The 25833-nt window shown below is 56.5% G+C and overlaps 2 protein-coding genes across 8 annotated transcripts; both read right to left on the bottom strand.

Moving 5' to 3' along the window:
- Positions 1-388: 388 nt before the first annotated feature.
- FOXJ1 (forkhead box J1) lies at positions 389-6132 on the bottom strand. Its single transcript, XM_085240046.1, has 3 exons — positions 5884-6132; positions 4751-5303; positions 389-2250 (listed from the first exon to the last, which is right to left on the bottom strand). The coding sequence occupies exons 2-3, from the start codon at positions 5264-5266 to the stop codon at positions 1447-1449; spliced, it is 1320 nt and encodes a 439-aa protein (XP_085096172.1). The 5' UTR covers positions 5267-5303; positions 5884-6132; the 3' UTR covers positions 389-1446.
- A 273-nt stretch (positions 6133-6405) lies between these two features.
- RNF157 (ring finger protein 157) lies at positions 6406-23943 on the bottom strand. 7 transcript variants are annotated; one of them, XM_085240045.1, is made up of 20 exons: positions 23716-23943; positions 20299-20417; positions 16586-16674; positions 16012-16158; positions 15452-15569; positions 15112-15178; positions 14904-14947; positions 14678-14725; positions 14519-14590; positions 14207-14366; positions 13894-14042; positions 13367-13608; positions 13182-13290; positions 12828-12939; positions 12531-12715; positions 12371-12433; positions 12238-12286; positions 10691-10801; positions 7884-7924; positions 6406-7536 (listed from the first exon to the last, which is right to left on the bottom strand). In XM_085240045.1, the coding sequence occupies exons 1-19, from the start codon at positions 23801-23803 to the stop codon at positions 7884-7886; spliced, it is 2013 nt and encodes a 670-aa protein (XP_085096171.1). In that variant the 5' UTR covers positions 23804-23943; the 3' UTR covers positions 6406-7536. The 7 variants fall into 7 exon arrangements, with proteins under 7 accessions (XP_085096171.1, XP_010719715.2, XP_085096166.1 ...); XM_010721413.4 differs by having other exon boundaries at positions 13930-14042; positions 23716-23937; XM_085240040.1 differs by having other exon boundaries at positions 12238-12433; positions 23716-23937.
- Positions 23944-25833: the final 1890 nt, after the last annotated feature.

Raw genomic sequence — 25833 nt, 5'->3', positions numbered from 1 at the left:
ACTGGGATGGTGAGATACTGAGCCCCACATGGGAGAGGCTCAGACACAGCCAGGCAGTGCTGGAGGGAAACAAGGAACCAAAAGTCTTCTTTTTTTTCTTTTTTCTCCATTTTTTTCTTTTCCTTTTTAATTTGTAAATAACTCTCCATGAAAAAGGTTATAATTGCACACGTATCTTTGCATTCATTCACCACAACCCAGGAAAATATAAAAACAACAGATGAAAAGGAGCATCACCCATACAAGTACATACATCTCCACCAGCCCCAAGGCTGTGTGGTGGCATCTCAGTGGGCTTCAGCTCCTGGCCCAGCCCCACTGAAGCTGTGGGGTATCAGGGAGCCTTGGTGCCCAACCCCCCCATTGCCCATTGCAAATTAAACCAAGGTTATTTCTCATTTTATTTTTTAAGGCTGGTTTATTGACTCTAGTGCTACAGCTATACTCCCGCTATATTACTCACAACAACAATCCTAAGTGCTTCTGCAACCAAAAAAGAAAATCCTTACAATCTCCCATTTCTTTTTTTCCGCGAGTCTAAGACACACAGCACTGATACTACAGCTTTTCCTTACTCTACTCAGCAGCTACATCACCCAAACATCACCCATGGGGAAGAGGAGCAGAGGAATCCAAGAGCTTTGGGTCAAGTTTCGGCACAGTTTGGCTGCAGGAACGGTGCTGACATTGACACAGAATTGGGTGACCCAATGCTGATCAAAGCCACTGTGCAGGTCTTGGTGTGCAGAACAACTAACATAAGCCAAAGTACAAAACAACCCCTAACCTACATTTCCCCTACCCCACTCTGAAAAGAAGTCCTAATGCTAAAAATATAGGTTTCTTTGAATATATAATATATAATAGATTATATAAAAACATCTAAAGAGGCAGACTGAATTTACGGATCTTTCCTTCTTCCCCAGGCACAAGTCAGGAGGGAGGTTGAACTTGGAGAATCCAGAGGGGACTCTATTTGCCTGCTAACTAATTAGCTACACCTACAAATGAACCTGGACAGAAAGAGAGAGAAGAACAGAGAGAAGAAGGAGTGAGAAGATTGCACGTAGTCTATGGAGTCCGAAGCCACCAGGAATCTTGTCTGTTGGTTCTGAAGAGGAGGACTGTATGCTGTGTCCATTTCCATGCAAAGAAAAATGGTAATTTACATTTTGTTCCTTAAAAAGTAAAAAAATAAGTACTGTTCTATCTCTTCTCTTGAGGAAACTCGTGGACCTCAGACTTCTGGTGTGTCCTTTGAAGATATTTCAAGCAACTTTTGTGTTATTGTGTTCTCCCCGTTGGTATGTCTATGAATAACCCTACCACGAAGCTGATCAATCTGCTGGGGGAGACTGTCCATAGCAAATATTGTCCATTGCAAGTTCCAGCAGCACAAAGGGAGCATCCTCCCAAAGCCCCCGTGGGTTTGGTTCGGTCCTTTGCTTATAGAAAGGCTCCCACAGCGCTCCATTCATTGACATCCGCAGGCAGCGAGGCGTCACCGAGCTCAAACAGCTGCTCCATGCTGACGGAGGCGGACAGGTAATCATTGCCATCTTCATCCCAGGGGTGCTGCAGGAAGGAGGTGGCCATGAAGGTCTCGTCAAAGTCCAGGTTGTTGGGGTTGGGCTCGGTGAGGGGCTGCTCGGACCCAGCCACGCACCACTCCTGTGGATTGTCGTGATATCCATGGCCCGCCAGGTCGACCTCACGCTCAATGGGGCTGATGGGAGGGGTGAGCTCCAGCTCCTCAAACGTGGCAAAATCTCCATTGAGGTTGGTGTCGAAGACGACCTCCCAGTCAAAGTTGCCCTTCAGGGAGCCCAGCTCGGTCTGCTCCTCCTGGGTGAGCAGGGCCGTGTTGAGCAGCCGGGCCGCCTTGGCTGTGCGTTTGGGTAAGGGCTGCTTGCGCTTGCGGCCGCTCTTCCCATCCCAGCTCTGCTCGCCGGTGACCTCTTCAAACTCCTTCAGCAGCTGCTGGGACTCCGTGTTGACGTTGAGGACGTTGCCGTTGGCACAGCTGGAAGGCACCGGCCCGGTGACGCCGCACGCTTGGTGCTGGGCCCTGTTGGTGAAGGCTGGGTGGATCTGCACCGGGGGCATCCTCCGCTTCTTGAAGGCCCCGTTCATCAGCCGGTCGGCGTACTGAGGGTCGATCTTCCAAAAGCCGCCTTTCCCCGGCTCGTCCTTCTCACGGGGCACTTTGATGAAGCACTTGTTCAAGGAAAGGTTGTGTCGGATGGAGTTCTACACCCAAAAGAGAAAAGAGAGAGGTTGAGCGTTGCCTCCTGCACCTATCTGCATGGCTATATGTCATCAGTTGGGATCCTGGGAGGAAACAAGGCAGAAGTGACACTGTCATGGCCTCCAGGCCGTGTGCCCAACAGGAACTTCCCTCTTTGGGTTTCCAGTGCCATTTCCCTTCCTCCCAGCCAACCAAGAAGCAGGAGAAGACAAGGATTTGAGCCAGAACTTGCCAGCCATCAGGAAGCATTTGGGAAAATCTCCTCAGCTGCGAAGTGGGGCCACAGGGTTTGAGCACTGGGAAAAACAGGCCAGAGCCACTCTAGGAGTTCTGGTTCTGCGCAGAGGGTGAGGAGGGACTCACACCCATGGCCCCATTTCAAACAGCAATGCGTGGCAGCACCATGGGGTTGGTTTCATCTATCCTTGTACCCTCAAAGGTCATTTGTGCCAATTGCTAGGGCAAGGGGAAGTGGGCAAAGCCGTCCCAGGCTATCTGCCCCTAGAGGTGCCTCCTGGCCCAGGATGTGTGAAATCACCACATCTTCATCAACCACAGCTCAAAGTAGCTGGAAAAAAAAAAAAAAAAAAAAAAAAAAGAAAGAAAGAAAGAAAAAGAAAAAGAGGAGTTTCTGCTCCTGTTGAGCTGTTCTGAAGCCCTGAATGTGCCTAGAGTGATGTGAATAATCAGAAAGGAAACTCAGTTATCGGGTAAATAACACAGCGTTGGGCTCCACAAAGCCAAGACTGTATTAAGAGATTGGATATGGTAGAGGGCTTTTTTTTTTTTTTAATGTTGCCTGGATATCTTTATGCTTATTCATCCATAATCCGTAGTGCCGAGTAGGAAAAACAAGGCTTGAATGCTCAGAGCTGTTGAAAAACACACACACACACATAGGCACACACACAACAAAACCTAGTGCTGGGCTGGAGCTCCTTGGGCGCGCTGGCTCCCCTCCAAAGCACTCAGCTCCCACAGGAATAGATCCATCTCCCCCCGGAGTACGGGTGGGATGACCTTTCGAGGCTGTCTGCTCATAGGGGAGTTGGGGTAGGGGAGGAGAAAACAGCCTCGAAAAGAAAGAAAAGGGAAAAAAAAAAAAAAAGAGGGAGAAAAAGGAAGAGGGGGAAAAAGAGAAAGGGGGAAAGAAAAGAGAGGGGAAAAGATAAAAAAGGGAAAGGGGGAAAAGAAAGAAAGAGGAAGAAGGAAGAAAAGAGGAAAACAAAGAGAAAGGAAGAAGAAAAAGAGAAAAAGGGAGGAAAAAAAGAAAGAGAAAGGGGAAAAAAAAAAAAGAGAAAAGTGAAAAAAAAAAAAAAAGAAGAAGAAGGGGAATCACAGACATCCCCGCAAACATTCCAGGCTGCAGAGATTCCAAGTTTACCATTTAATGACATTTTACAAGGGTCAGAGCTTTGTGGGCTGAATTCCGGGCTCCCCATCTCCCCTCCCCATCCCACATCTCATTCAGGCGGGCCACCCCTTGTTACATGGACGTATTTATCATTCCTCCCTGCCACAATCCTGCAAACCCCCCGCATGTCTGCGGGGAGGGATTGAAAACCCTTCTTTCTTTCTTTTTTTTTTAATAAACACATTTAATTAAAACCACGGTGATTAGCCAGCCAGGAGCTTGCAGGGCGAAGTCAACATGCTGGCACGGTGCTGCTCCACCCCAAAAGACCCCCACCAGCAATGCACACTGCCCCAGTGTTTCCATCTGCCGGAGCTGTGCTGCTCTATGGGGTGGCCCCATAGGGAGGACGCAGGGAAGATCTGGGGGGGCCCAGGTGCTGTCCTCACCAGGAGGATGCAGGTGCCATGAAATTCTGGAGGATAAGGAGTTCCCTGCCCCGGAATGGGCTTTGGGAACTGCTGGAGATGTGGGCAGAAGGCAGCCTGAGGGGGTTTGCAGTGTCTCTGCCTTGTGCTGTAGATTTTTTGGGAATTATTTGGGATCTGTGGAAGTCCTCCCTGCCCTGCTGCATCCTGAAAGCCCCTCTCTCTGAGGCCTCACATTTCATCACAGTGATGGAGTCTCCTTGGCCTCTCCAAGAGAAGCAACCTCCCCTCTGCCCTGCTCGCAGAGCTGCAGTGTTTCTGCTCCGAGCCTCCCCAAAGAGGGATTTATCCAACGTGCAGCATCGCCCCGTGAGCCCTCCCCATCCCTCTCCTCAGCACTCAGAGCCTTCATTTGGGGGTTTCACACACACTGAGCTCCAAGGGGGGGCTGCAGAAAGGTGGAGCTGAGGACAGAGACATCCACATGCCAGAGCCAAGCATGCACCTCCCCGCTCCTAAAATGGCCCTGGCTCTCCCCTGTAATGGCTCCTTCCCTCCGCCATCCCTGCACACTCAATCCCTGTCCCAAAGCCACTTCATCCTTCCTCCCTCTCCCATCTCAGTACCTCCATCCCTGTGCACACCACAGCAAACCACAAACCCCACAGGAACCAATCCCCCTCCGCACCCCCCCGCATCCCCAGACCCCAAAGCACCCACCTGCCAGGTGGGGTCGGCGTGTCGGAAGTAGCAGAAGTTATCAGTAATCCACTTGTAGATGGCAGAGAGGGTGATTTTGGTCTTCTTGCTGGCTTCCATCGCCATGCAGATGAGAGTGGCATAGGAGTAGGGCGGCTTGACGTGCGGGTTGGTTTTGTAGTCGATGTCCTCGGGTGGCTGTGCGTGCAAACCCAGGTGTGCCGACCTCGAGGTGGAGGAGGAGGTGGGTTTGCCGGGGGTGTGGGGCATCCCCATACACGCCGGGTCGGCGGCCAGGGGTGAGCACGGAGCGGCGAAGCCGGGGATGTGGTGACAGTCGTGAGGATCGGGGCCGCTGGGGCACGAGGAGGATTTGCCCACGTTGGCGTTGATGATGGAGAACTCCTGCAGCCACTGCAGGCTGGTCAGGCTGTCGTCCAGGTTGCTCGAGTCCCCCATGCCGCCCTGCTGCCCCTCGGCCGCCCGCAGGCTCAGCCAGCCCTCAGCCATGCCTGGGCGCTGCGGCAGCTCCAGCATCCACGGGGAGCAGCGCCGGGAGGGGACGGGGACGGACCTGCAATGACATCGGGGGGGAGGGAGGGGAGGGTCAGTTTCCCCGTGGTGCAGCTGCTCTCGGCAGCCCAAACCCCCAAAACAACCGGTAAGAAGCTGAGCCCAGAGCGAGCTGATGGTTCAAGCTTCAGTCATTCTTGCTGGGTTGGTGTTCAGCCCCCAGCGTGGCCATGAAGCTGTCACCCAGTGCTACACGGTGCCACCCGGTGAAGGGACGGCCCCTGAGCCGGCCTGGGCACTGGCAGCCCTTGGGCAGCAGCCGTTGGGCTGTGGGTTCTACCATTCAAATAATGCAGCCCCCAACAGTCGGAGGTTGGGGGGTAGGGGGGCAGGGAGGGGAGGCAGAAAACCCTTTGCCCTGCTGCCCAAAGGGAGCAAACCCCAAAATGGGCTCAGCACAGCGAGAGCCCTTCCAGCTCTCGGCTCCTGCCACCTCTACTGGCTGCAGCCAGAAGGGGGGAGATAACAGAAATGAATGACCGCCCCCCCACTCCGTGCAGACCGTGCAGCCCCACGGCCGATGTCCCCATCAGGGCCGCCCCATCGCGCACTCACCGCCCCATCCCACCGCTGCCCCTTACCCCGTCCCAGCGACGTGCCCCGGCTCCTAAAGTTCAGGGGAGAGCAGGAAGCTTCTGGAAACACCAACCAGGAAAAAAAAATAATAAAAAAAAAACAAACAACCCCACGCACACAAACCCCCCGGCCTCAGGCTCCGCTTTTCCCCCCTTAGGGATGAGTTGTGCCCCCGGCGCTGCCCGCCCCGTCGCCGTGATTTGCCGGCAGCGCAGCGCCCGCCATTAAGTAGCGGCTCCGCAAGGCTTCCCGCGTTGCCACGGCGACGCTCCGCCCCGTAAACAGCTTCGCGCTCTCTGATTGGCTGCCGCGTTGCCATGGCGAGGAGCTGTTACCCGCCGCTTCGCCCCGCCGTTGGGGGCTGGAGGGGCGGGCGGGGATTCGGGCACCGCGTTGGTACAAATCGCCTCCGTCCAGACCGGGTGAGCGGAGCTCGAAAGAAGCAGTGGGGAAAGGCTCCGAGTTTGGGGTTACTGAGCCCCGGGATACCGCCCGCCCGCCCGCTCTCACACAGCGACTCCGGACGCTTTGGTGGACGTAAGATACCCTTTATTAAACGTACTCTTCAAATCCATAACATGCTGGAAGCAGAGTCGGAAGCAGCAATCTGGTTTTTTTCTTTCTTAAATCCCTGATGGGTGGAGGGTGCTGGAAGGAGGGCTGCCCTCACCCCACACCAGGGGGGTGCAGCCAGAAAACCCCACCGCTCACCTGCCAGGACCCTCCGGAGCAACGGCTGCCTCCCCATAGTCACAGACAGCTCCTGAGCTGCCTACGTTGGGATGCTGAAGTCCCCAAAGGTGTGTGGTTGGATCCCTACACCCCTCTGGGCCCTCCTTGCCTATTGAGCAGAACCCACGTGTGCAGCCCAACGCTGGCTGCAGGGATGGGGATGAGGGCTGGGGGCAGCTCCCATCCCCTTTGTCCATCCCTGCTATTACATGTGATGATAAGAGCAGGGCAGGGCGACTGGGTGATGATTTTGGCACTTGTTCCAGAGAGAGGACACAGCCCCGAGCTCTGAGCTCGTGGTGTGGTGGAAGACAGTGAAGTTAAACTGGTGATGCCCCAAGGAGATGTCCCCACCCCTGGGCACAAGCCACCCTGTGGGAACCCACACACTGCCCATGAGGAGAGAGGGGATGGGGGGGAGCTCCATCACCACCGCTGGGACATCCCATGGCATGGCACAGGGATGTGTCAGCATCCCGGGGGGGTCCAGCCTCCCACCACGGTCACCAGAGTGAACTTTGGCTGCTAATGCTGACACTTGTCCTTAACACACAACCGTGGACACTTTCCTGCCATCGTTCCCCTCTGGCTATGCCCCAAGACCCCACATGGGGCAGGAGGAGGACCCCAGCCCAACCTTGGTGTGAAAAGGGGAAGGGGAGGTGCTGATGGAGGGGCTCCGAGTGACACAGCACCCAGCCATCCTGCCGTGGGGGACAGGGAGGAAAATTCGAGGTTACCATCAGTCCAATGGCCGAAGGTGGAGGTGGCAGCACCTGGGACCCTCTGTGTATGGCAGGGGGCTGCGAGTCCCCCAGGCTGAGCCCACCTATGGGCAGGGCTCCCATGGCTGCTGCCTGCTCCGGGTGGCTGATGCCAGGGGTGAGGGCACGAGAGCCACACATTGGTGTTGGCTGCCTCTGGGCCTGGGAGAGAAAACAGGGGGTTAGAGGCTGATCACCTAGAACTGCACCCCAACACCCCCAGGGGAGCGGAGACCCTCCGTGCTGGAGGACATGGTGCTGCCGATGTGGGCAGTTTAGTTGAAAACCCCGAATCTTTGTTCCCATGCTAGAATGTTGCATCAGACAGGGCTTTCCTCCCAGCACCATATGCCTCTTTGCAGGGCGAGATGTGGGTTCCCTGACATGGGATAGGGCAAGGGGGGAGCACCGTGCAGCCTGGCTGGGTTTTAACAACCCAAACCTCTCCCCTACTCCCTCATCCCATAAGGGATGTCACCCAGGGCACATGGGACCGCCAGCTCTCATACCTATTCCTCAATGTCAATGGGGCAGGAGTCCGGCACTGCAGCTATATGGCAGGGAGAGACCAGAAGGCACATGGTGAGTGTGAGAGGCACGGCATCACAGCACACAGGAGCTCAAAGGAACTGGCACTGGGGCTGCTCCCCTATGGGGATGGGATGGGAAAAGGAGGCACTGCTGATGGGCACTGGGGGTGTCACAGATGGTGACCCCGGGGCTTCGTGCTGAGGACGACGGAGCACCTCCACCCGTGGATGGGCAGAGCTTGGGATGTGCTCACCACCAACTACATCACAACGAGCTGGAGGGGGTGCACCCACAAAGCACATCATGGTGAGGTTCAACCCCGTGCCCAGGGCAGCTCTGAGGCTAAGGGAGAGCACTGAGGCTTTGTCAGAGGGAGTCACAATGTCCCCACTGAGTGCTGATGTATGGGAGGTGACGGCTGCGATTTCCAATGGCTTTACACTGTGAGCTGGAGCTGAAGAATAAGGCAAGGCTGCAGATCCTGGAGGGACTGGGTAATTAAAGAAGACCACACACACACACAGGCACACGCAGCAATCGCATTAAGGGCTCCACATTGCATAAGTCATTCTGGTGCCTCTGTATAAATGCAGGGCGTCCTGGAAAGGCTCCAAAGGGGCACTGCCAGGAGCACGGTGTGGGGACACAGCCACGCACCCATCCCTGCTGTGCCTCATCCCAGCAGAGGCTGTGGCTGCAGCCTGAGGATGCTCTGCCCCAGGGAACCCTCCTGGGGATGCAGGTCTGTGGGTTTGTCTCAAACTTTGCATCCTAAGCCCCCAGGACGTGGCATTTTGACTCTTCCCAAAGCATTTTCTTTTCTGGAAAGATTTCACAACAGTGTTAGGGATGCACAAGCATTTCCACATCAATGAGCCACGTCCTGCGCCTTCATTCATTACAGAGAGAGCAAAAAAAAACAACTCGTGGATCTAATCATAGCTAAACCAGTCTCTAAACCATCTCTGGTCAGGAGGATACTAAGCTTTCAAGATACTCCAAAGGAAAAATCCCCATTGCTTGTGTCTGTCCTATGGATGCACTCACATCTGAGCCTCCCAGAGTCGGGAGGGAAACACTGCCCCGGTTCACTGCTAAAAGCCTTCAACCTCTGCCAAAGCTCTGGCACTGGTGCACCCAAACCAGCCCAGCACCACCACCAGGAACAGTAAGTTGTGCCTCAGATTATTTCTGGTGCAAAGCCAGCTGGTGAGCGCAGGCTGAATGCAGCTGGGGCTGGGTGAGGAAGCAGCTGCCCCGCTCCCAGCGAACAAAATTGCCCAACACTGATGGCCACTGGCAAAGGACCAGTGTGGTCACCCCAGTTCATTCCGTGACCCCCTGCCCCACAGGGAGCAAGTTGCATTCTCCAAACCCCAAGGCAGAGCCCCTGCCTTCCCTGCATGCCTCCAGCTGTGCTCCCGTCCCCTCTGCCATCCTGCAGCACTGCAGTCCAGCAGCCCCTTCCTCACTCTTCCCATCAGCCCCAGAGGCAATGCCTACAGAGGGTTTGCAAGCAGAGCAGCTGCCAGGCAAACGCAAGGACCAAAGGATGGAGACTTCATCCTTCGCTGCCAGAGCATCTCTGCGGCTACTTGGGCTGCAAAGCTCTCCGTCCCTCGGCACGACGGAGGGGGATGCACTCAGGGATGGCTTCGGCACCAAAAGGGGCACCTGAGGGATGTCAGGTGCTGCTGGAGGGACTTGGGGCAGCTGTGGCAGATGCCTGTTCCTCTGCAAGAGCCTCGCTGTGTTTCTCCCAAGCAGAAACCACCAGGAACAGGGCAGCCGGGAGGTGAGGCAGTGGCGTGGGAAGCTTTCCCAGAGGGGATGGGGAAGGAAGGGCATTCCCCACCCAGTGGGGCCAGGCAGTTCTCACCCCCCTACACCCTCCATTCCCCTTCTTCAGCCCCCGCCAACGGTTCTGCCTAAAGTGACAGGCAGGGGCAGAGTTGCTTTCAGTTTGTCCACAAATGTATTGCCACGGAGCTGAATAAGAGGGCTCCTCTCGGCTTTTTTACCCCCATTCGTATCCCTCTGCACTGATGGAGAGGAGCCTGCTGTAGCTGCAGGTCCCCTGCCCTTGTTGTCAATACATTTGTCACCTTTCAGCAACTCTGGGCAAGGAAGGGGACACAAGCACGGGCAGAGAAAACCGTGTTGGCACAGAGTGAACATGAACTTTCACATGGACGGAGGAGTCTGGGGTGGGGAGAAAGAAGAGAGAAAAGGAATGGAGAGAAGGAGCAAAGAAACAGAGGAAAGGAAAGAGGGGGGAGAAACAGTGTGAAAAGATGGAGAAGAGGGATGGAGCTTTGGGGCTGTGCTGGAGGACATCAGGACCTGGAGAGCCTTAACTCCCTGGCTGATGAGAAGGGAAGGCAGGCAGCTCAGCATCCCAATCCAGCAGCACCTGGCCAAGGCTGGAGCATCTCTGCTTCATGTCCTGACCCAAAATACTGCAAACCACACCGTGGGCTCTGGTTGTGCCATGCAGCCATTTGTGGGGAGGCTGGAGCCTGTCCAGGAGCAACGTCCCAGCAGACACCAGCCATGGGACGAAACCCTCAGTGAAGCACATCTGCAGGCACTGTGGTGGGGATGGGAGGACATCCAGACCAAGGGGTGGTTACGTGCCAGCAGAACGGGTTGTGAGGATCACTAGGAAGGGATGGGATGGAGATGGATGGGATGGAGATGAAGGGATCCGAAGGGCAGGGGCGATGCAGGGAGGAGTGGAAGCACCCCCCCACCCCAAGTTCATGTTCAGCAAGTGGCCACTCACCAGGTAAGCAGGCCTCAGAGCACAGTTTATTGTCCAGCGCTTTCACGTGTGCGATGCTCAAGTCATTGTTATTGTCACACCTCAGACCGAGGAAAGCGCCTGTCCTCGGGCCTGGAAGGGAGTTAACGCAGTTAGCGCGGCGGGGTGCACGTGGGGAGGGGGGCATGGGGATTTTCCTCTCCCCACCTCCTTTCAAACAAAGCAAACAAAGCACTGAGCTGCTCCTTCCTCGCGCTGAGGGCTGAAGGCCCCTTGCTCTGGCACCGTCAGTGCAGCCACGGGGATGGAAGGAAGCTGAATAGCCAAGCTTTGCACGGGGCATGGAGGTTTTGGGGGGCAAGAGAGGCAACTCTGTTTCTTAGCACCAGGTACATGACAAGAGACCAGCTCTGGGGCGACGTGCATCCATAGGATGCAGGCAACAGAGCTGCAGGGAGAGGGGCATCTCAAATAGCACTGGCAGCACTGCTGATAGCACATATGGGTTCATGTCCTAAGGCTGGAGACTTCCCATGAACATCTTAATTCTTGGCGTCTGATCAAGCTGACTTATAGCTGACCCGAGCTCCCAGTGAGGAAGGTGGTGCTGGCTTTTGGGGTGCTAGGAAAGGCCAGGAGCAACCCTCACTTTCTCCCTGCCTGGGCCTCACCATGGACAAGAGCCTTCCTGCAGGACAGGGATGTGCTTTGCTCTTTTTGCTGATGACAAGACAGCCAGGCTCACGGTTCTCAGCTTGGCTGGCAGTCCAGATTGAAAGGGAAAGAGGTCTGATGCCTTTTTGTTATCGAGAGCCTTGCAAATACAGGAGGGGGCACTGGAGGCTTTCCTGTCTCTCCAAAGTAACCCAAGCCATGTTGCACGGGGGAAACATCATCTTTCCTTGGCTATTTGAGTGCACGGGAGGAAGCAAGAGTAGCCTTCAGTGTGCACATGTTGACTTGTGAAAGCACATTGAGGACAAGCAAACAGAAATAAAAAGAGGAAAGTAGCCCAAAAAGGAACAGTTTTGCAACCCCTTCCTATGGAAATCAGCACAGATGGGGATAGTGAAGGGAGAGGTTTTCAGAGATGATGAGAGACCTTCTTGGCAAGGAAAAAAACCCTCTCAAAGACACTTTCTCACTTGGCACCCTGGAAGCAGCTCCAGCTGCATCCCATGGAGGGACTGCAGGAGCATCACCCTTCCTGCACGGACAGCCTTTGAGGAGCTGCTGCTCACCCAGGTGCTGCATCCCCCAGCACAGCCCGTGCATGGGACACTCTGCTCCACTGGGTACCTGATTCCGCACTGCCACCAATCCCACTGCAGGGATTCACATCCTAAGCTCCAGTCGTCACCTGCTACGTGCCCCAGGGTCCCCATGGCCACCCAGCTGTCCCCATCTTGCTAGTGTCTGACCCATCCAGGGGCAATTCCACTGTGCCAGTGCTTCCCCAGCCCCGGTGCTCTCTCCTATGACACAAGAACTGAGGACAGCACAGCATCACCCCGCCAGTGACACCGAACAGAAAGTGGAGGGGAAAAACAGCGATCTGGGCCTTTTACCATCTTCCTGTGTGGGTGACACATCCTCATCCTCCAGCACGTCATTGCCCTGCGGCACAGAGAGGCAGTGGCTGTCAGCACAATGGGGCACCCCAGAGCACTGGGAGTGCCGGCTCCCCGCACCGCGCCGTACCTCAGCATCGTGCTCCTCTGAGATGCTGACAAAGTTTAAATCTGGGGACTCCACGGGTGTCGACTGCAGGAACAAGTGGGAAAGGGGGAAAAAAAAAAAATTATTATTATTTTCTTTTAAAAAAGCAGTGGTGTTGCACGAGGGCTGCCACCCCCTGTACCTCTCCATCAGAGGCGGTGGCACTGGCGGCTGCAGGCGAGGGGAGCATGTCCCCTTCTTCCTCTGTGCCAGGGGCCACGTAGGAGCCAGACATGGAGGAGACGGTGTCGGTGCTGATCTGTGAGTGTTGGCTCTGGGAGGAGGCCATGGACATGACAGACTGGGCCAGGCTGCTGCTGGCAGCTTCTGAAGGGAGCACAGCACCGGGTAATTAAAAGCAAGTCTAATAAGAGGAGTGGGACATGAAGCAAGGGCTGTGCAAACCCTCTGAGGACGTGGAGGTGTCTGTCAGATGTACCTTCTGGAGACGAGATGGTGGAGGACAGCGGGGTCCCGGTGCATGACGACTGGTCTATGGCTCCCGATGAGGACAGCGTGAGGTTCTCGCTCTCTGGTGTCATGCCACACTCCTGGAAAAAGAGTTGGTGGGTGGGAGCCTTTGTGGGGTGTTTTAGGAAGGGATAGAGCCACTTGCTGTTGGGGATGGCACCAAGTTGGTGCAGATCCAGATCTCTCGGGTATTCACCCAAAGGATGCCCAGGAGAGGAAAAACTCACATCCAGACTCTGTGGTCCCCAAGAGGATAAATAAGTCCTCCCAAAAACCTGTGCCTCCACAAACCTCCTCACCCAGGGACGCACAGAATGCTCACCTCCTCCAGCCGGGCAGGGGATTTCCTCCTGCAGACCCTCGGATCTGACTCAGTACACGACTTCTCATCCTCCTCTTCGGGCAGGATGGAGGAGTTCTGGGATACCGACCTACAGAATGGAAGAGTAGAATAGAGGGGTCACTCCCCCACACCTCCCCCCGCACCTCCCACATCACATTACTCACTTGGAGAGGCTTTTCTTCAGCTTGAGCCCTGGTGGGGCACATTCTGAGAGCCGCTCGAGGGGTGAGAGGGCCCGCAGGGGGGGCAGGCGGCCGGTACTGCTGTAGGAGGGCAGAGGTCCTGCACCGGGGGGGCCCTCCCCAAGCATCCGCATCGGCCCTGCACCCGGTGAGGGAGTCAGGGGCCCGTTGAGGGCCTCGAGCAGCGACACCACCTCGTAGCCTGGGGGGATGTTCTCTGAGGACTGTGAAGGGGGAAATGGGGTGAGAGCCCCCCCCAGTTGTTACGTTGTCCCCTCCATGCCCATCCCCACTGAAAAAATGGAGACCAGGCAAACTCCCTGCTCCCATGAAAGCCCCACATCTGTGGTCTTTCCAACCAGCCAGGCATTATTACATAAGCCAGGCGATGCTTTCTCTTACCACACTTTTTGCAATTTTTCAGCCTGCGTTTTCGCTTGCATTTCCCAGCTCGCATTTCAAAACCCTTGCCCCCCTCCATTTTCCAACCCCAGCACTTCCCAACCCACCCCGGTGGGGCACCCGAAGCTCTCCTGAGCGCTGACCGAGTGCTCTTCAGAGTCAGAGGTCTGTGAGGAGATGATGGGGTTGAAGCTGGTGGGCGAGAGGGGCCCCAGCTTTTTCCTCATGGCTCGGATTTGGAGCAAGGCTCGGAAAGCTGGGTAAGAGGAAAAAGGGGAGGAAGAGAGATAGGTTGAAAACCGGGACTGGTGCATTCCAAAGGAGCTCAAAAGCCCACAAAAGCTACCCCATTCTGGAGCCTGAGGGAAACCGTGGGACCCAGAAAGGGACCCTCTCCCGAGGTGGGAGCTCCTCCCTTACGCAGCCTGCAGATGGGGCAGTTGTTGGCCTGGTAGCGCAGGGTGTCGGCGCAGGTGTTGCAGAGGCAGAGGTGGCGGCAGGGCAGGATGAGGGTGTCACGGACATCCGACAGGCAGACGACGCACTCAGCGCTGTTATCGCTCACCTCATCCTCAGCGACCTGCGTGGCAGGGAGATAAGAGTCATTTGGGCCTGAGTCCTCGGCATGGGGCAGGGTTAGGGTCACATCTGAGGGATCTGACCCATGCTAAGGGAGTAGGAGAGGGACAATGAAAGGCCCAGGGCAGCTGGTTGCAGCTGACAGCCCTCTACCTTGGAGTCCTGTGTGTTGTACTTGTTCTCGATGCCATAGATCTCCTGGAGGAGGTAGCTCACCCCATCCACCTGGAAGTGCACAGGGAAGGTGAGGAATGGGGACACGGTGTGACAAGTTCCCCCAGGGACACCCCCCCAGGGTTGCAGTTCACTCACCACTTGCTTCTGCTTGAGGGGCTTCACGCAGAAAGTGCCATCAGCATGCTGGGGGAGAAAAGAAAGAGGTGGACCCACCCTGGGATTGCCCCAGTACGTCCAAGTGCCTGCCTGCCCCCTGCTCCCATCACACCTTCTTGAGTGGCTCCAAAGCAGCCCAAGCCCCTTCCTGATTCTCCTGGCTAGAGTCTGGGAGGGGGCAGGATGGTCCCAACCCCACACTCACCTTCTCAAAGGTTGCCAGCAGCACGTGGCTGTGCCCGGCGTGCTCTGCAAGACACAAGGAGTAGGCAAGCTGAGGGCACAGAGAGCCATGGTGGGACAGAGGATGAGTCCCCACAAGGAGAAGGGGGATGGCATGAGGGCAGGAGCTGCCTGACTGTGCTGCCAGCACAGCCCTTGGCAGCAAGGAAAATGGATTTCCACTCTCTCACCATCGCCTTCATCCACCACTGCATGCACCACCATAGGGAACACTTCCCGGTCCAGGTCAAAGCCCAGCTGCGAACAGATTGAAGGAAAAGCTCGCTCAGGAGCAGCAAGGAGAGAGGCTTCATGTCCCATCCGTAATGAGCAGTTCCCAACAGCTGAGCTGCAGCCCCAAGCCTTGCAAACACCCCTTGGCTGTGATGACACCAAGGGAAACGAGCTCCTGTGGGTGCTCCCAGCCAGCAGTGTTTTAGAGCCATTTCTACAGCTGGTTAGAAGTGCGGGGGTCACACACCCACCCCCTTTCCCTACTGTGCAGGGGACGATAGGGCTGGCAGTGCTTACCTCCTCCTCGGTCCATTCGGAGGGGTCAACAGTGTGGGAGGGCACACAGAACTGCTGGCACACACCCCGCTTGTAGTGCACCGTCTCTGACTGCAGGCTGGTGTCCCTGGGGACGTAGCTGTCCCTCGGAGAAAGGACAGGGTCAGCACTCCTGCACTCCTCCAGCTCAGGGAGAGTAGGGGAGCAAACAGAACTGGTTGTCTGCTTCCCTGCTGGATGTTGTCTGAGGGCTGGGGCAAGAAGTCCTAAAAAGGGCTAAAATAATTCATGGGGCAAGAGGGCAGGTAGGAACAGAACAGGATGGTGCACGGACTCAGCTCCAGTACGGAGGGAATCGGAGCAAGACTGGGCTGGATGTGGTGGCTGCAGAGACTCGGACCAGTGATGGGGATGGACTTGCAGGGGTGAGGAGCCCACCTGCAGTCTCGGCACGGCCGCAGCTCCCACAAGGAGAGGAGGTGCTGCTGGGAGATGTTCCAAGCCCACCAGCAGAGCCGCAGTCCCTGGCTGGGGGGTCACAGCGTGCTGGGAAGGATGCATGTCGGGCTGGGGCTCCTCACCTCGCCACCCCGTTGTGGAACTCCTCGCTGGCCTGGTAGTAGATGGTTATGGCCACACGGGCGTCTGTGTCAAAGGTGAACTCCACGTTGTAGTGCACCTTGGCTTTGCTGACCTCTTCCCCTGGGGTCTTCACCTCCTCCGAACACCTGGGGAGTACAGAGGGTGTCACCAGAATCCCCTCACCACCCAACAAACAGCTTTCAGGGACTGACTGCCCTTCTCTACGGGAAGCTGAGGCACACAGGAGAGCGTGAACTTCTCAAGGGCGAGGCTGCAGAAGGAGGGGTGCTGCAGGGGGCTCTCAGCCCTAATCCCAAACCTTGGCCTCACTTCGGCAGAAGTGAGGGAAGGAAGAAAAAAGCAAATCTCTTCAAAGGCAGTGCTAAGCCCTGCTTAATCCTGCCAGGCTGCAAGGGTGGACCAGCGCAGCCCAGTGCAACCTAATGCAGCCCAGTGCAACCTAATGCAGCCCAGTGCAGCCATGAAGGCCGCAGGGAGGGCCGTGCAGGGATGGGGACGGCTCTGCCCCCTCTGCTGTGACACCATGGGGTGGGACCATCCCTGGGTGCTCACTTGACGAGGCGCAGCGTGTCCTTGCGGATGTTGATCAGGCTCCGGAGGGTCTTCACGGGTTCCTGAGGAGGTGGAGCAGCGTAAGGGAACTGAGGATGAGAGAGACACAGTTACGTGGCCGCAGCCCTGCTCCTGCTGTGATGGTGAAGCCACTCCCTGCCCTGCAAAGCCCCCAGAGCAGCCCCCAGTCAGCACTGTGGGACAGCAATGTGCCCCCGGGACGAACAAAGCTGTGCTGAAGGGTAGCATCTCTCCTGCAAACCCCAAAGCCACCCCACACACCATCACAGAGGCTGTTATCTCCCAGTCTGCTTCTCTTACATAGCTGCATTCACTGGGAGTTAGCTCATTTCTGACTATGAGGGCTTTAAATACCCCAGCCATCCACAATGGGGCTAAACCAGATCCCAGCACCCCCCCCCCCTTAGCCACAGCAGACCACACATCCATGCTCAAATACACAGCAGTACAGCAACAGGGACATCACCCTGCAGGGGACAGCTTTCCAGGGGACCAGCACACAGAGAGGGGTTGTTTCAAACCTCTTTGGGTGTAGGATGAGGGGAAATAGGGTCGAGGTGCATGGCTGCCTCCCCCCAGCCCCGCAGGCAGCTGCTGTGTATTTTTAGCCTGCTGATGCGACACGGAGCTGATGGACAAGGCTGGGCAGAGGGAGCACGGAGCTATCTCTGTGCCTGGCAGCAAAGAACAGACACACATTGCCCTGTTTTTGTCCAGCGATGGATGGGATTTGGGCTGTGGGGTCCCTCTGTGTCCACAGAGGGTGCAAGTAGAGGTGTCATACCACCCTCCAAGGTGACCTTGTGCTTCCCATGTCACCTGCAGCCACCACGGGGGCTGCAGGGCTTGCTGGTGGGGGAAACGCTGCTGCAGAGAGAGGATACCCACCCTCTTCTTGGCACTGCAGCCACCCAAGGAAGATGGGAGATACTGGGAGGGACACAGGGACCTCTCTGCATCTCTCCCCATTTCTGCCCCTTCTTCAGATGTCTCCCAGGTGGGCTCACCTCCCCCGGGGACTCCGTAAATGCAGAGTGGCAGGAGCTTGGAGCAGCTTATGCTGGGATTAATGTCTGGCTCACCAGCGAGCTGTCACTGCGTGCCAAGGGGACAGCCAAGCACCAGGAGAGCCCCGAGTGCCTGCACAGATGGCAGACACTGGCAAAAGCCAAAGAGGTTTGAGTTTAACTGGTGCTTTGGGACAGGGACCAAACCAAACCGAGCTGCCTGGGTCCCCTCTGTGCTTGGGTCTCCTCATCCCTCCCGATGCCCATTTTCCATGTTCCAGGCGCCCTCACGTGGGAAAGTCACTGCTAATTTCCCTGTGGCTGCAGAGCTCAGTGGGGCAGGGGACGGGCGGGACCCCGTAGCCAGCAGGGTCTCACAAGCATCAGGACCCCAGGGGCAGCAGGACGGTCCCTCTTGTTCCTGCAGCTCTGCTCCTGGTGGCCACGGGCAGGCTGAATCCAGGCTGGAGTTGCTCAGCCTGCAGGACCATAGTCAGTGGGAGGTGGGTGGCACAGGGCGCTTTGAGGATTAATCCACGGCACCTTGCAATTGCCACACTCTCCCTTCCCTTGAGGGAGGAGAAAAGGGCTGCTGAGTCATTAATCTGGAGTTAATGAGATTGGTAACGAGTCACAAGCACTGCATGGACACTGGCAGAATAGCCTGGAGCTGCTGGAAGGGAGCAAATGCCTGAGAGCCAAGCATGACCTACAGCCCTGACCCACACGAGGAGAAGCTCATGGGCTGGACCTACACCACAGCACGATCCATCTTCCACCACGAAGCAGTCCAACCTGTCTGCTCATTTGCACCTTGGCATCCTCAAAACATCCCATGGCCCCACCAGGCTGTCCGGAACCAATGGGCGCAGCACAGCACTCATGGATGAGTGGTGGAGGAGCACCCAGCACGTGCCCCGGGGTACATCACTCCATCCAGCCCTTGTGGGGGCCCTTCTGGCCACCCCCGCGAGTTTGGGGTTGCAGGCAGGCGCTGGTGGTTGGGCTGGGCAGAATGGGGAAGCGCTGCAGGCAAATTTCTTGCTACAGAAACTGGTTGTCACCGTTGGGCTCCTTCACGCCCACATGTGGGCCCCTTTTTGGTAGTTTGGTGGGGGTTTTTTGGTGCAAATTTGGCTTGCGACATTTCATTAATTACAAAAGGGGCATTTAGAGGAGTTTTTCAATCCCCTCAATTTAAATCAAGCTGAAATACAACAGAAAAAAAACCTCGCTGCAGCCACTGCTCTCTCTCAGAACACAGTCCACACATCCTCAGTGATGTTTGATCCAGGCCAGTCCCATTAAAATCAAAAAATACCCTCAAAAATATTCTTTGAGGTTTTTTTTGCAGGCACACCCGGGCGGTTTCCATATCACCACACTCTGCAGAGATCCCTCCCCATCCCCTGCATCGGTGCAAAAGCTCCCCGTGTGCCAGCACAGCACCTCCCTGCAGCTCAGTGATGTTTAATGGTTCACCCCAGCTGCACAGCTTAGAGAGGATTTGGGACAATTTTTCCAAGACATTAGGCTCTCAGCTCTTCGAGGACTTCAAAGGAGCCCAAAATAAAATCCCCAGCAAAAAGCATCGGCGTTCTCCTACATTTCCAGCCCAACCACATCTCTGTCACAGCAGCCCAGAACACAAAATAGCATCCAAGAAAAGGTTTGGAGGCAGCTCCAGAGACACCTACGTTGTTTCTGCCCCAGTGCCACGTCCAGGTGCCATGCAGGACCCCCCTGACCCCCACTCCTTGCACACCCCATGACCCCAAACCTCCCCCCATGCATGGGGACAGCAGCCCCAGAGCAGAGCGCAGCCACTTGCACCCGGTGCTAATTAAGCCTGAGCAATGTGATTTCATTTGCAATGCTATATTAATTCTTTCTGCTGTTTCCAAGCTGTTAGTTTGCCTTCCCTGCTGCTCCTGACAGTCTGCTGTCGGGATTCCTGACATTGGAACTGCACGGTGGGCAGTTTTGAGGCTTTTACTGTAGTCAAGAGGCTCCTCTTGACTCACTGTTGGAGCAAGGGCACGAAAGCCAAGTGTTCCTTACTGGGTAAGCAGGCAGCAAGGAGAGAAACATCCAAAAGTTGCACTGTCTGGAGTGGGCAAGCTCATCTGGACTCAATAGCAAAGCTTTGGTGCCATCAGATTCCTCACCTTGATTTTTTTTTTGCTGCTTGACCCACAGATTTGGAGAATATAGAAACTAAGGGCTTCTCGATCCTAAACTACTCATTGCAGCTACCACTGCCCTTCAGATGAACACAAGGCACAAAACTGCCTCCATCTCATGGGAAGGAGCTGAACCGCATTCATTTACCAGCAGCAGGTGGAAGGAAAAGTGCTGCGGGGCTGAGCAGAGGGGCAGAGGAGAGATGGGCAACAGCAGAGCAGCACTGAAGGGAGGTGGCACCCAGCCACTCACAAACCCATCCACCAGCTCAGAGAGAGGAGGGACATGGCATAACTTCCAGTCCTGCAGGTGGATGGGAATGTCCAGAGGGGACATGGATGGGGACCCAGGGGGACAGACAGCAGCAAGCGATCAGCCTTTATATTAGACATCAGAGAATCCACTGGGCCCACCCCCAGCTGCTTGGCTGTCTTTGCCCTCATGCAGGATAGGGAGCAGACAGACAGACAGCAGGCAGAGCCCACTCCCACTGATCCCTACCACCACGGGTCGGTTCCCCAAGAAGTTGAGGTCGCTGTTCTCGCCGAAGAGGTAACCCTCGGGGTGAGTGGAGTCGAACTTCTCGCCTCCCATGATGAAGTGGTTGGCGAAGTAGCTCCCTGGGGAGGAAACACAGAGCGTGGCTGAGCACAGGGGGCACACGGAGCTCCTGAGCCCTCAGCAGCAATGCCACCACAAAGCCGCAGATGGCTCCGAGTGGTTTGGTCCCCAAGGCCACATCACTGAAGTGGGGACGTGGGGCTGCAGCGCTCCAGATAGGAAAAGCTGACAGTCAATTATTGATGCTTTCTGGTCCCATTTTCCACGTGCATAATTTATAGGTGGTTCCCACAGGAAGGATGCGGCCACGTGAAAAAGCCCAAGAGCAAAACACAGCTTGTGGGGGGACGGGAGCCATCCGGAGCTTTTTGTGATGTTGACTTTGGAGAAGAAGAGATGGAAAAAGGCGGTGTTCAAACCTGCAGGAAAGCATCCAGGCAGTGAGGGGACAGCTGAAAAGCAGAGCACAGACTCTGTGCAATAGCTGCAATCATGGCTTGCTGGGGGCTCCTACAGTGTAACCTTAACCCAGTACCAGCTACGCGGACCAAGCTGCACCCAACTTCCACGCTGGGGGCTGAGAGCACCCTTGGGTGCTGCAGCCTCCCATGGCACAGCTGCATCCCTCAACATCCCTTTGGCAGCTCCTGGGATGCAGCCCTGACCTGGCTGCTTCCAGGCAGGCAGCCTCACAGTAGGCTCATACATTTTACATGGGCTGAGTGCTGCAGCCATCAGCGGCAGCAAGAGAGATTAAAGAGGCAGGAGGTAAAAACCTGGCGATTTTGTCTTCCCCACGGGAAGGAGGGTGAGCAGAAGGCGCTGAGCTCTGAGTTGTGCCAGGTTCTGCCCTATAAACCATTGGGACACCAGCAGCACGGAGCCAGCGACTGCAGGCACGTCAGACAGGGAAGCACCTCTCCAGCGAAAGCCCTCTTATTATCGGCTAATTATAATCCCTTCCCCAACACCTGCCCCAGGGGAAGGAGAGCCTGTCAAGGACAGTTACATTGCCGAGGGAAAGCTGAGCTTTAATGAGATATTAAACTTCAGAGGCCCAGAGAGCGTGTGGGAACGGCTGCGTGCAAGGGGAATGGAGTGGCTGCTTAAAAGGAATAAAACCAAATTGCTCAGTGATCCCAGCAAACAAAACCACATCCACACGCCTGCCAGCACCGTGCTGCAGGATGTGCCCAGGCACAGCCAACGCCGCTAATGCTATTAGCCTCTTTTCTCCTTGAGCATCTCCTTGGGGGGGATCAATGGGAACCCCCCAGACCACTGACCCATGGCCAGGTGTTTGTGTTTCTGTGTCCCTGCTTCCCCAGCGGCAGTGAGGAGCTGCGCACTGCGGGCTGTTTCATTCTCAATTTAATTTGCTTTGGAGAGGGAGGAGAAACCAAGCCCCAGCTGAGGATCTGCTGTGTCAGCCTTCACCCCACAGCCACAGGAAGCCACGGGGCGTCCCTGGTACACGGGGTGTCCTCACCAGGTTCACCCCTTCATCCTGTCCCCAGCCTGTGGGTCAGCATCAGCCTCAAGCAGAGACTGGGGCTGCACCCAGGGACCTGCCCAACCTGGGGACCCTGCAGCCATTCCCACACCAAAAAGCCATAAAACAGCCCCCAGTCGTTCTCCTTTCCAACCTCCCTGCCAGGTTTGAGCCGCTAAAACAAATCCCATCCTTCACTTCAAAATATTAGCTTTAACTAATCTTATCTGTGTCCTGCCCAGAGGAGATGGAGACCCCCGGGAGGAGAAAAGGAAATGTCTGATGGGGACAGGGAGTGGCTGCAGCATCACCCCACAGTCACATCCACAGAGAGGGCCGTGCCCCACAGCCCCACACTGCTCCATCCCCAAGCTGGTGGCTGCTTCCACAAGCACTCAGTGCAATCGCTGCCAGCAGTGCCAGAGGCAAATCCCTCTCAGATTAAAAGCAGGACAGCCCTAATCTCCCGCAGTCACCAGCCTGCACGCAGTGCAGATGGCCCCGTCCCTTCCTGTCAGCTGGGCACCTCCTGCCCTCTCCCCAAGGATAGGGCCCCACAGCTCTGCCAATGGGAATACCTGAAACCCCACTGAGCACACCTGAAAACCTCAATTTCTCCCTGAAAGCTGTGGGTAAGCATCAGCCTGATGTCCTCTTCCAGCTCAGATGCATCCGGGGATGCTCAGCTAGGCGTAATCGCTACCCTGGGGCAGGGATAACATTCCCCAGCACAAAAACCCTATATGCACACAGAGCTCCAGGCCCCTGCCAGACCCACACCCTGGCATCAAGGTGATGGTGGCCTTCAGATTGCACAGAAGCAGGAGCTGGGGAAGCCCCAGGGCTGACAGTGTCAGCTGCCTCAGCCCCCAGTGAGCCCCCAGCAGATGTGCAGCCCTGCTCCAGCTGGGCTGAGGGGTTCAAATCAAACAGAGAAGAGCCAGGCGCAGCTTTCATGACCAGGGTAGGGTTTGTGCTGGCTCTGATTCTTCCTGAGGAGGTCTTTATTCGTAATTAGCAAGTAATTTGTCACAGCGCTAACGATCCGAGCATTTACCTTTATCCTATTAACTACCAAAATAGTTACCTATTAATAATATTCCGTGCCACAAGGATGCTGTGGCAATCCCTATAGAGCTCTCGGGCACCATCCTCAGGGCACCATCCTATTTCTGCAGTGCCCCCCGAGGACACACAGCTCCCCTGCTGCAACCCCCAGGACACACACACACACACACACACACACACACACGGTCCCCCCCCCTCGGTCACCAGCTCCATCCAACCGTGGCACAGAGGGGAGGGACCAATTTTCCAAGGTCACGCAGAAGGTTTGAGACAGGGTCGGATTCGGGGTGGCACAGACATCCCTGCTGTGCTTCGGTGAGGGCAGAGGATCTCGACGGGCAGAACTGGGGGGCTGCTATGGGGCAGAGCAGAGGGGAAGGAGGGGTCCCTTCCAATCCCTCCCACCCCATCCTCCTGTGTCCTCCCGGGAATTTAAACCCAAGCAGCAAGCAACTCCGTGAGGAGCTATAAAGAGAGTGACAGCTTTCAGATCCCATATACAAATAATCAGGGAATTAAATCAGCGGCAACTCAGGCAAGTTGTAGGAGCTGTGCTAGCGACGGGGCTCCTGGAAATGGGGAGCCCCAAGGATGTTCCCAGGGATTTCCCTGCCCCCTGCTGTCCCCCAGCACCAACCCCATAATTGTAGGGCTTTCAGGCTAAGCGTCGGGGTGCACAGGGGGATCCCCGACCCCAGCGAGGATGCGGGATGAAGGGAAACCCTCCATAACCGAAACAAGGTCGCACCTGGTCCTCCCTCCCCAGCGCGGATCAGAACCGGCACCCCCCCGCTTACCGGATTTCGGGGGGTACCTATAGACGGAATTAGTGGGGATATCCACCTCCTCCACCCCTGCGTTTTGTCGGCTGGTCAAAGCCCCCATGGCCGGGCCGGGCTCAGCGGGCGCCCTCCGGCCCGGGACCGGCACCGGGGCTGAGCGGCGGCGGCGGCCCCCGCCCGCAGCATCCCCCGCTCTGCGCCGCGCCCGGCACCGCCTCCGCGTTAGCGCCGGGGCTGCTGCGCCAATGCGGGGCCGGGCCGGGCCAATCCGCCCCGCCCGCTCGGCACGGCACGGCACGGCACGGCACGGCGGTACCGCTATTCCCGGTGTGACCCGTTTGCCTCCCTCTCGCGTCCGCCGGGACCCCCCCCAAATGCCCACCGCTAGCACCTCCTGCCCCTGATATCACCCTTCTCCCACCCGCACCCCCAGCAGCCACCCCCTCCCCAGGGACCCCCAAGACAGGGATGGGGACGACGTGGACCGCTCCACCCTCCATCCTGGGGTGTCCCCTGGGAAAAGCCGAGTGTCGTCCCCCTCCCCCACCTCCCCCTTCTTGCACCCAGAGCCGCAGCACACCTCGGGTGCCCAGCACAGAGCAGATGGGAGCACTGAGCACCTTCGGGTTTTCCCTTTGGAGGAGGAAGGCTGAAAACGCCGGTGATGAATTAATCCTGCAGCGCAAGTTAGTGGAGCGTCACATGATTTTGATTCGAGTTGATAACATGAATGCTATAAATACCAAAGCAGAGATGTGTGGGAAGGCAGATGAGCTGCCCCCATGTCCTCAGCTACTCAGCAGTGCCGTTCCCCAGGGCTTCCCGCTTGGTGCCCCCCTGCACAGGGCCGTGCATGTCTCTCTCCCTCTGTGCTCTGCTTCTTGGCAGCACAGCCCTGAGCACAGCTGAGAAAAGCCAAAGCACAGAGAGTGTGTGGGGTGGGAAGGGGGGGGTCACGCAGCCTGGCTGCATCTCACTGCCCCCTCCCCAGATCTCACCCACTGAACCCAACACCTGCAATCCGTGGAGATGGTTGCACAGAAGGAGCTGAGGCTCAATGTGTCTCCCAAGACTTAGGAAAGCAGGTCAGCTCCTGGCTCAAGTCATGCAGAACAAAGCAGGCCCCCCCACACCCCAGAGCTCCCATATTTCTGCACAAGGCAGCCCTGTGGGGTCAAACCCATCCCTGGACCCATTCCTCTGCCTCCTTCCAGCAAGCAACAGCCCTGCAGGAACGAGAGCCTGGGTGAGATGGAGCCGGCACATGTCATTAGCAGCACACAACAGACTGCAGGGCTTTAGTGCAGACAATAACTCAAAGTTAGCCCCATAAAGATCCATAAAGCAGCTCTCATTACACGCAGAGCTGCTGCATGCAGGCTGCACGGCTCGTGGTTTTTTTTTCAGCGCTGTTCTGCTGCAGCAGAGGATTTTGTAGGACAGCGCCGCAGCGGAGCGAGGAGTGCAGGCACTGACAGCACAGCTCGGGGCCGAGCTCCGCTTCCCTTCTGCTCTGCTCCATCCATATCAGCCCCAGGCACACAGACAGCCCCGATAAACCGCAACAACGCGGGGAAGAGGGGACAAAATCCGATGCACAAAGAGAAAGCAGTGTTAAACCCCAAAGGGCACCTGTAAATACCACCAGTAAGCTGCCTCCTCCTCCCAGGGCTGTGTGTGACCACAGCTCTCTCTCAGGGCTCAACTCCGGCACCAGAGCTGCTGCTCATCTGCTGCCCTCAAAGGAGCAGGGAGCATATGGGGAGGGAAAAGCAGCCTCCACGGGTCTGCAGGCATCACCTGCACCAGTTCCCATCCCATCCTGCTCCACCCCATCTCACCCAACCCCATCCCCATCCCTGTCCTTATCCTTATCCCACCCCACCCTCACGCCTGTCCAAATCCTACCCCTGCCCATCTCCCACCCCTGCCCATAACCCACCCCCTCCTCCCTTTGCTCACTGGCCGCGGTCGCACCCCAATCTCCAAAGCCTCTTTCCAGCTTTTATTTTTCCTCACTTTTTTTTTTTTTTTTTTTTTTTTTAAACGAAAACCTTCCAAGCGCCCTTCGCACCCGAATATCTCTGCACCATCCCGGGCTGTCTCTGACGCTATGATGAGGATGGCACCGGG

Source organism: Meleagris gallopavo, chromosome 20, assembly GCF_905368555.1.
Source record: "Meleagris gallopavo chromosome 20, MGAL_WU_HG_1.1, whole genome shotgun sequence".
Taxonomy (NCBI): Eukaryota; Metazoa; Chordata; class Aves; order Galliformes; family Phasianidae; genus Meleagris; species Meleagris gallopavo.
Note: the sequence above shows the minus strand (reverse complement) of the source record. Positions and strands in the feature narration are given on the sequence as shown.